This window comes from Centroberyx gerrardi, chromosome 10 (genome assembly GCF_048128805.1).
Source record: "Centroberyx gerrardi isolate f3 chromosome 10, fCenGer3.hap1.cur.20231027, whole genome shotgun sequence".
NCBI lineage: Eukaryota > Metazoa > Chordata > Actinopteri > Beryciformes > Berycidae > Centroberyx > Centroberyx gerrardi.
Genome location: NC_136006.1, coordinates 22,315,000 through 22,325,752, shown reverse-complemented (window position 1 = coordinate 22,325,752; position 10,753 = coordinate 22,315,000). Strand labels below are relative to the sequence as shown.

Below are 10,753 nucleotides of genomic sequence, written 5' to 3'. Positions count from 1 at the left end.
TGAGGCTGAGCCAGTAATGCCAGCTGCGTACCCTTATGCATAAACCACTGCCAGGTGCTGCCTGTGTCACACACACACACACTCACACACACACACACGCTCACACTCACACACATAACCTGTCTCTCTGCCATACAGATTTGGATCCATTTCAACTCTCCACTAATTGCTGCATCTGGGCTCATTGAAAAGGGCCTCTAGGAAGATAATTGGTCTTGAACTATTTCTTTCACTGCTTCAAAGCACATGACAGAGACTGTTACACCATACACTGTTATTTTTATATACAAGACATTAATTAATGTTGATGTGGAAAATGATCAAATGACATGGGAAGGCTTTGGTTAATAATGAACCTTTCAGCCACCTTATTATTCCGCTGTGATTGATCTAAGTCACACTTCGTTAATAAACGGCACAATACGTGCCCGCCTCTCTGATGGTGTACGGGACATTTTCAGCCCCCTTAACCATTATTTTGTCTGAATGAATTAAAGGAAGGAGAGGAAGGAAGGAAGCAGCTGGGGGGAGGAGGGGGGGGGGAGGATTATTAGAGGAAAAGGGGGAAAATCAGTAGAAATCCTTGAAAAATGTAGACTGTGTATATTTATCCCTTTGTGTGCAGTCGTGCAAGGTAGATTTCCTCCTGACCAGCTGTTCAGTACAAACACCTGCAGTTCTATTCTATTCTATTCTATTCTATTCTATTCTATTCTATTCTATTCTATTCTGACTTCTAGAAGCCACAAATATACAAACATAACCACTGCTAACTAACAGATTAGCAATGGGTCCAGTTCTCCACCACCATGCACAATAACATACAGTGAGAAGTTCACAGTACAGCTAATTCTTTGTGAACATCACTGCATATTCTAAGGTTTTGCTCCAGCCAGACAGACAGCCAGCATGGAGCATGAAACAGACCCAGTACAGCAGAAACACTGACAGACACGCGCCAGCCTTGCCTCATTTTAATGCTCTGTAATAACTCACACATGGTGCTGTATGTACTTAGCGCTCGGGATGAAGGAGTGCTTCAAAAATAACCCCCGACTGGGTGAAAAAATAAAAAATCGAAGGGACTTGACCGAGCCTCCGGCAGGAAACCACTGTCATTCGGGAGCCCCACCCGGCCAAGACGCACTGGGAAGGAAACCTGGGGCCCAGCCTATGCTAAACACAGACCCCAGCATGGGAAGGAACTGGACAGTGTATACAGCAGTACATTAAACACTTGTGATGACCTCAGACCAGGCAATGTCTTCCTCTCACCTTGAATTTGCAACATCAGCATTACGTCAGAGAAGATTCTCAGCTAGTTCTGAAATACTGAACATCCCAATGTGTGCTTTTCCAATGAGAGGATCTGTTTTCATCTTCCTTGGTGCAGTAGTTCAAGAAACTGTGCTTCAGCTGGAGGACCCGGGTTCAAGCTCCTGTGTCGGCAAGCATCTGCCCTGTTGAAGTGCTTTTGAGCACAACACTGAATCCCTACCAGCTCTATGGGTTAAGTCACTGACCCTTTGCTCTCACCTCCCTGTGAATGAGGGCAAACGGAAAGTCAATATCCCAACGGGCCAAAGCCTGCCTTGGTTTTTGAAGCCACTGCAGAAGTCCTGGGACAGACAGGACTCTCCATATATTGCCCTCTACTGGCTGGCTGCAGAACAACTAGAAATTCCACCCACTTCAGTGTAAGTCATTGGGACCAAGGCCCATCTTGTAAGTAGAAATATAAAGTTTTTTCCCAAACATTATGGTCGAAATAGCTCATTTCATTTCTTCTTCTGTGTCCCATCCTAAATCTCTCCCTTCATATCTTTGGCAGTGTCTGGGTGGTCAGTTGGGTGGCCCCCACTGAGTCTGCACCTATGGTCTGCACCCGCCTCTCTGTCCAGGCTTCAACTCTAAGACAGGTAGACAACCCCGGCTCTGATCGGTATTTGCAGTGCTGTTGCTTTGATCTGAATGTGTCAACAACCAAGGGCCATGACTGAGCCGCCCCAGTTGTGTTGATGATTGACAGCAGGAAAGTGTCATCATAACATAAGTGAAATGAAAAAGGGGAAAGCAGAAAAGATGAGCCACTTAGAAATGTGTCAGCCTGAAAATAAATAGCTTTTTTGAAAAAAGCCCTTTGAAAATGAAACTTCTTATTATGAAATAACATTTAGATGAAATGTAATCATGTTACTGTGAAAACCTAGTTGGGTATTATATAATTATTTAATTATCATTTTGGCACATTTGGTACAGAACTAGTTAATGAATACGCGCTGAAAAAAAAAAAGAAAAAAAAAAGAAAGGAAACCTTTTTGACCCTCTCAATGAAAACTGTCCAGCCAATCACAGACGAGCTTTCGACCCGCCGCTCTGCTGACACGCCCACTGCTTTCGCCTCACCCGCCAGCCAGGACTTCCCGCGCTTTAAACAGGTCAGCAGAAAGTCAACGGGTGACGTCACAGCCTCGTCGTCCATTATTTTCTACTTTTTATGGAATGTCTCTAAAGTATCACATTATTATTGCATGAATCACTGATATGACATAACTTTGGCTACATCAATCACAGCCACAAAGGGGAAATGTAACGGTCAGTGTTAAGCTCTGATAAAGCCATAAAACGGGCAGTGTATCGAGTAACATATGGACAGCTAATTGCATCAACGTTGGAATATTCGTCATTCACTGTGTGGGAATACAGTGATTTACCTCCATGGATGAAATGTACTGGAGAACAGAAAGCAGTCCAAGGTCGACTGTGTTGATTTATTTGGTGATGGCGCCATCTAGTGTTGACTATTTTCATAGTTGAGAAAGGAGCAGGAACTCACTGGAGAAGGGACTGAAAGTGAATTTGTTCAATGAGAGATAAGATTTTGCTGTGTTCTCTTAACATCTTATATGTATACATGTTTAATTTCAACAAAACACTGAGTTCAGGAAAACAGCAATCTACATTTAAACTACAAAAGCTCTATAGGTGTTTCATTTCTTACACTGTTAGTTTGCACTGTATTTGATGTCCTGTTTTCCGTGTGACATGCATGACACTATGTAATGTGAACTCTGTTAGCTGTCAGTACATCTCTGCACCAAGTCCACTTCTTGTGCATTTATGTGATTCTGATTTTCAACTGAAGTAGAGTAATACAATAAAGCAGGCACACTGAACACATCTATGGCTCGAAGCCTCAGATGTCAGTATGACATTCAAGTAATTCTATTCTCAGCGCAGGACAAAACAATGAGAGGTTTGTGTTTCATCCCGGTTCCTGTGGAAAGACCAGTTTAGTGAACAGCGAGTGCTTTGGAGAGCAGGTGTGAGATGCTGTCACTTTGACCCAGCAGAGAGAGACAGAGAGAGAGAGACAGCAACAGTTATGTATAAGAATGACAAGAAGAAAAGAAATGATATAATACCACAGCTGTACACCGCAACCTCATGTCACGGACAGCAGTGACCTCTCAACACCTGCTATTCTTTATGTCGCCTTCAGAGCATCCAGAACACAGATATTCCCCCATACACCTACCGTCACACACACACACACACACACACACACACACACACACACACACACACACACACACACACACACTCAGGAATATTGCTGGGCTCGGGGTGAAGCGTCTGGTCTAAACCTAATGAAAACCGGCACATGCATTTGCTCTGCAGAAACAAAAGTGTGGACATTGTTGAGCAGAGCAGTCAGCGACCATGACTAGCATGTTGATTTATAACCATGCAACCGTTAATGTAACGATAGTTCAGCTTAACATTCATTCAGCGAGTGCAAATGAATGGGAAACAAAGGGATAAGGGTTGATTGGCCACCCAGGGAGTGGAGCACTGCTGGCTGTCTTAGCCCAAATCCACTACTAAATGTTCCTTACAACTGTCTGAAATGAGTAATGGTAGAGTAAACAGAGGGAATGTGAATTAAACTAGCTACCCTAATATGTTTGATATAGTCTAATGAAAACACTTTACATTACAAAGTGACTAAGAGAAATGAAGCGTATGGTGAACATAAGTGTACCGAACGGCAATGTTTACATAATGCAGAAGGTTAGTGTTTGTGTCTGTGTGAGAGGTTGTGTGTGTGTGTGTGTGTATGTGTGTGTGTGTGTATGTATGAAAGTGCATATTTGTATAAGAAAGAGAGAGAAAGAGTGAGTTTGAATCAGTGTTTGTATAGGATGGCCTGTTCCTTGGCATTGAGGGCTTTTCTCAAGGTCCTGAGGGGGCTAGCAGAAGAACCCAAGTAAGAACAGCACGCAACTGTCTGCTGACCACACCGAGCACTGACACACACACACACATACACACGTGCACACACACACACTGGACCTCCCTCCGTCTCTCTTTCTCACACCACAGTGGCAGCATCGCATGAAGACATGAGTTTCAGCACATCACAGCAGAGTTGGACAGGAGTTGAAATATCTCTTTTAGCCTTTGCTGATTTTCAGCCTGGAATCGAGTCACTTTTTTTGTTTGTCTTTCTCGGAAACCTTTTGTCATTTTCCAACTAGGCCAAGCTAACTGGGGTTTGTATATAAATGATAAGCCCATAATAAACCTGGCATTCTCTTAAAAAAAACACAGGAAGCTGTATCTGTAGCTGTGTAACCCATTTTTGAAATAGGACCGGCACCCTTATGGGATATTGTGTGTGCAATGCAACAAGTGGTAGAAACTGTTATTATGGCCTATTGACCCGGAGTCATCACAGTCTATTCTGGGCTATTCGATCCCGGCTCATTATGAGAAATGACAGACGTGACAAATTCTTTCTTTCCACGAATGAGCAGCGGTTCCACAAATACCGGCAGCGAGGTGCGAGCGGTGGGCTGCGTGCGCTAATAGGCTTCACCAGCCAACCACATTCCGCAGTTGGCTCAGGGTCCCAACACACACGGATCCATATCTGTCCTGTCAGGAACACCTTCAAAAACAGAGGGGTCGAGCGAGCGGGATTTTAAGCGAAGTCGCAACTACCTTCAAAGTGCTTCACCTAAACTAAAGGACCTATTATCATTTGCTCAAAATTCATTTGGGGTGTGGGTGTCACTGCGGTGGGGGGCCACATGCTACTTTGGGCTCTTGCTGGCCTTCATCCCAGCCTTGTGAGACAAAGGTTCACTATTTCAATTGAGGATAATAGATATAAACATGTTCACTGTTTCTGTAAACCTGATTATTTGCAGTGCAATATGTAAACTGTAGAGGGAAGCAAGAGGTACAGCATTTGACAGAATTCAAAGTGAAGGGCCGGGGTGTAAAACATGGGTGTATTTCAGATAGATAATGATCTTACATTGGTTTCTAACACTTCCTGTTACAACTACTGGCATCACTTGAACAATGTGACAGGCCTATACAAGACTTTGAGGTGGCAGGGAGGCCTAGAGGTTAGAGATACCGTCCTTAACCAGAGGATCTGGGTTCAAAGCCCTTGTGTCCGCAAGCGTCCGCTATGCTGAAGTGTCCTTGAGTGACACACTGTAGCTGTCCCTGACCTCTGACCTCCCTGGAGCGGGCAAAGAGAAAAGACAGTTTCCCTGCAGTGATCAATAAAGTATCACATTATTATTATACTTCTACACTGCCTTACCAATCTTTACTGGCTGCCTGTGACTCTGAATCAACTCCAACTGGCCAACAGCGGGAGGTCAGAGGTCGGCTCTGCACCTCACACTTCTGAATTCACATGGGTCCTGGGAACATACTAAATCTCACAGCAAAGAGAGCCAATTAGCTTGGTTATTGCCCCAAACTGTCACTTTTGTTCTCTTCGCTTTGTTTCACGTGGTTCACGACTGGCCATGAAACGTTTAATGTCCTGTTGGTGCTGTCTGTTCTCAGGGGAGAACAGACACTGAACCATTCACTGAACCCTAAGGTATGACAAAAAAGCTCTGCATCTATTAGTCTTTGCCACCAAAACTTTCTTATATTGACTGGAGTTCTGGGGACAACGTGGAAGAATACCTAAGACTGTCATGGTATTATTTTGATAAATGTGAGAAATTATTAGACTTCTTTTACCAAACAGCTTAAAAGGAACATTGGTCCTGAATGCTGCGCTGGTGTGATGTTTTTTTTTGTTTTTTTTTTGGCTTCCAAATAGATTTCTGGCAGTTTTTGCTTCATTTTGCTCTCCATCATGGTGACTAAAACGACAAGATCACATATAGACTCAGGTAAGGATATGGAGAATGCCCCAATACCCAACTGACGCCCATGTTTGATGTCCCTCGGGTTTTGCCTGTTCCCCTCTGCGCTCTCAGTGCCTGGCCTGGTCCTTGGAACCGGGCCAAAGTGGCGAGGCTTTCCAGGGTCCCCGGGACTCTCCACCCATCCAGGGGCTCTGACTGCGCTCCGGGGCCGCCAAGTCTCCAAGCGGCCGAGCGCATTGGCCGCGCCACGCGTCAATCATGATTTCGGGAAGCATATGGGAGGAGCAGGGCGGAGAGATGAAGGGAGGGGTGGAGGGCTAGAGGCGGTGCAACTGTCAACTGTGTTCCTCATTCTCGTCAAAAGTCGGCTGTTGTTGCTCAGACTACAACCAAGACGACCGTAGTAGCTCAGTTTAGTCCAGGCAATGCGCGCAACGGCGACAGATAAGGGGCTCTTCTCACTGAACACCAGCCGCAGTACTTCGCTCCCTTCTGCACTTTGACATCGATCTTTTCTGGGAGAAAGGAGTAGGTTTCGGGTAGCCTGGTAGGTTGGATTGTTTTCTAACCTTTTTTTTTTCCACCAAGACCACGGTGCTTTCTCTTCATGCGCTGAGGCCAAGCATCTTTTGGACGCACAGAACTGCGCCTTGATCCCCCCCGAAGATAAACAAGACTGGGGAGGGTGAAGACTTGTTGCGCGTCCCCGGGGAGCGCACTGGGGACTAAACCCTGGTTTCAAGTCCGGTTTACATCCAAGTCGGTGCTGTGCGTGCGTGTGATGGTTTGATTTGAACAGAAAGGAGAGAATCATTAGTGGAGGGAAGTGATGATCAGCCTGAATCAGCCAGAATAGCCTGAAGTCAAAGCGACTTGGTGCGCAGTGAATATGAGATTCACAGTGATGGACTCTGACCATAATTAAGGAAATTGGAGTGATTAGTTCCCTCCAGTCTGAGAGTCTGAGGGGAGACCGCCAGTGGACTGCTGAACAACGGAGTTACACGGTTCATGCTTTAGGAAAGTGCGAACCCATTTCTCCTTTAAATGGCACCCATGAATACCCAAGTCAAACTTTATCCAGGGCAAATCCGACGAGTTGATTAATTTTTCTGTCCCAGAGTTTGAAACCCAAACCCCTCTTCTTGTCGACATGTCTGAGCGTGATGGATATGGAGACGGACTGTGCAGCGACGGCGCGCAGGACATCATCCCGCCGAGAGCATCCCGCGGCCGGCGGAGCGGTGTCATCCTCCCCGGTGGCGGCCAGGACACCGACACCATCCTCCTGGAGTCGGTGAAGGCAGCGCCCCGCCGGAGCAGCATCATCAAGGTAGAGAGCTCCCACTCTGAAATCACGGTGTTGTCGCTCCTCCTAGACGTCTCGGTTCCCCAGAGAATAGATTTATTGTAATGGATAGGTAATGGATTAGAAATAGGACATATAGGCTGTAATATGCGAAATTTGCCAATCTGGGTGAGATACTTGAATTGTTTCCAATGCAAATCAACCTGTTTCAAATATGTCCTTGAATCAAGTGTCACTCTCTTGATACTAGTGTAATGATATGCCTTATCCTGCTTTGTTTCAATATATATTGACATTTGTTTCTAGAAAAAATCCCGAAACTAGTGGAACTGATATTGGAAATAAGAGGAATAATTTCACCCTACTGGCAGAAATGTTCACTTAAAAAAATCATAAAATGCTTGGAACTCAGAGGAAAGGTATGGAAGGAATACTGGCTTGTGGCAGGTGTTATTTCAGTTGTAATGATGGCAAACCATAGACGCCAGGCTACACTGTGTGCGCCAAGGCCAGATGGGTTTTGACGCGCATTTGTCAACAGCGCATCTCATGGCACACTCCTCTATCCACGTCCCTTGGCGCGTCACGTGTGCGTGATTTCATGTGTCAGAAACTCCACCATCTCCGTCTCTGTCCTCTGAATGGGTTTCAAAGTAGCCGTGCCACATTCTATGACGATAAGATAGCTATGCAAGGTGAAAAACTCCGTCACACAAGAATACATAACCTACTTCTCAGCCATGCCTTTGCCATGACCGACTCCGTCACATGGATTTACGCAGATAGTCCTATTGTGTATTGTGACACTAAAAGGTATTTGTGATTGACGTGCCACATTTCTATCATAGCAACCCACATTGGAGACACATTAAGAGTAGAAAAGGTATTTATTGACCCTTACAGAAACGACCTATACTAATCCTATAATAAATATTAGAATGATACAAATATCACAGCAAAACTATAAGTCCGAAGGAATTTTATTGTGATACCAGTGGAGATAAACAACAGCAACATCACTATAAACTCACCATTGAGTACCACAGGCACACCCTAAATTTCTATAGGAATATTATAGTGATACCATTGGAGACAAAAATACTATAAAGTATGATAAGGTCACTGTAAACTCACTATTGAGTACCACAGACACACTGTAAGTCCCTATAGGAATATTACCGAGATTTTTCATTTGGGTATGGACAATACTTCTCTATCCATCCACTGTGCTACATGAGTTCAGTGCCATATGAGCAGTGTGTGGTGTGTTTGACTGGCAGACAGACTTGTTGACTTGCTGTGGATTGCTAAGGCAGGATAGACCCTCGCCTATAGGGACTGACCTACATCATGGTGACATCATGCGTTTTCCACAGTCACCTGTGATCAGGTTGCAGGTATAGGATGAGGGGAGCTGAGGGAGATCGTGTTTGGGGGATCATTACCTGTCATGTCTAACATGTCCGCTCAGTAGGAACCTCTCTGCCTCGGGTTATGTATCTCATGTTTTGCTGAGCGGAAATCCTCCCGTCTGAATAGATGCGGGAGGCCGGTGAAGTTAAAGAGAGTTGAGGCAGGTAGATAAACTCTAAGTGACGGTCAGTCAGTCTGCCGCTGTGCTTTATGGCCTTTCCATCCTATTTCACATCCGCTGCTAATATCCACTCCATATTTCATGTCAGCCGTGGGGGGATGCGGTGATTCCGGCGATTCTCTCACCCATACCATAGCGAGACCCACGTGAAAGACCCCGCCGAACAGAGAGTCCTCTGACTGCGGCCGGGAGGAGGAGGAAGTCGATGAAAGGATGGACAGATGAGAGGAGGAGAGGATGAGAGGAGTGATGTCAGTGACAGGCAGGGTCAGCTGTGACACTGTGAAGAGGGAGGGAAGTGGGTGTGAAGGAAGGGGAGAGGGAGGGAGGGAGGGAGGGAGGTGGGGGCACTGGAGAGAGAATTTCAATTTGTCCCGTTCTGGTGTTGGAGGAGTGGGGCTCACACGCACACGCACACACACACACACACACACACACACTCCCTCAGGCTTAAAACAACAGAAGGAACCCACCGCTCAACAGGCCTCGTTGTTTAGGGGGAGGCCTGTTGGGGACGCGCCCAGTGGAAATGGAGGAAAGGGCGAGGCCGGCGGCTCGGATTACCACAACTGCACACGCTCACACATGTGTCTACCCACAGACACACACACACACCCACAAAGACCCTGTTACCTCCCCTACACACACACACACACACGCACACACACACACAGACCCCCCTCCACATGCAGGCAATTAAGGCAGTCCTTGTTCAGTCCGTGAGCTCTGAACTGTTGCATGTACGCAGTAATTGCATCCTCAGCTGAAGAGCTTGTGTGTGGCTAATGGTGGAGTTCACTCGCAACCGTTAACATCAGCGGCAGCAGCAGCGAGACGCTCGCCGACCACAAAGATACACCTGCATGCCTGCACTCGTTACAATGTGGTGTGCCGGTGGTGAAATCCAGAAATATGTTGGAGTAGAACAAATTGCTTAAGACAGTGTGTGTGTGTGTGTGTGTGTGTGTGTGTGGAAATAGAAACAAGAGAAGATACAGTTGTGTTAAACATTCGGCGATGGGATTGTTGAATCGATTCAGTCATAATCGATGTCCTTGAGAACATCATGTCAGCACACGCACACACAAACAAAGCAGATGCGTCGATGTGATACGGCGTTGTTGTTGTATGCAAAGTGGATTTGAAGTGAACAGAACAGGAAAAGAGAAGACGAGCTGAGCTGTGTTCTTTCTATCTGCCAAGAAAATAAGTATATGGTTTTAGGATCAGAGAAAAGCCCTCAGTCTGTGCCGAGGCATGGAGCAGCAGAGTAGAGTAAAGCAAAACAGAGTAGTGCACATTAAAATGCAGAAGCCAGCTTATCACAACTTTCTCTTCACCCTTCCGTTTTCTCCATGGCAAACACAAATTAGCAAGTTGTGAAATTGGAGTAGAGTAGTGTTTTGTGTGTATGTGTGTGTTTAAGAGTGTGAGAGAGACAGAGAAAGACTGAGAAATTCCCACCATTTTAATGCAATAACAATCCACCCAGAAACACCCCAAAACCAAATTAAAAAGTCCCTATTGTTTGTAAATTCCTCCCTCAATGTTCAGTCTCATTTTCACCCATTTATGCATTGTTATTCAGATCATAATCACTCCTGTGTGGATGAGCTCGAATGGCTGCCAGTGTGCTGTTTCACTGCGTATTAGAGTGAGTTA

General features: G+C 45.6%; 1 protein-coding gene across 1 annotated transcript in view; it reads left to right on the top strand.

The window, feature by feature from the left end:
- Positions 1 to 6,632: 6,632 nt before the first annotated feature.
- Positions 6,633 to 10,753, top strand: part of plcl1 (phospholipase C like 1) — a 60,057-nt gene continuing 55,936 nt past the window's right edge. The window contains exon 1 of the mRNA XM_071926343.2: positions 6,633 to 7,521. Within this exon, the coding sequence (XP_071782444.1) occupies positions 7,342 to 7,521 (180 nt within the window). The 5' untranslated portion in view covers positions 6,633 to 7,341. The remainder of the gene's footprint in view (positions 7,522 to 10,753) is intronic.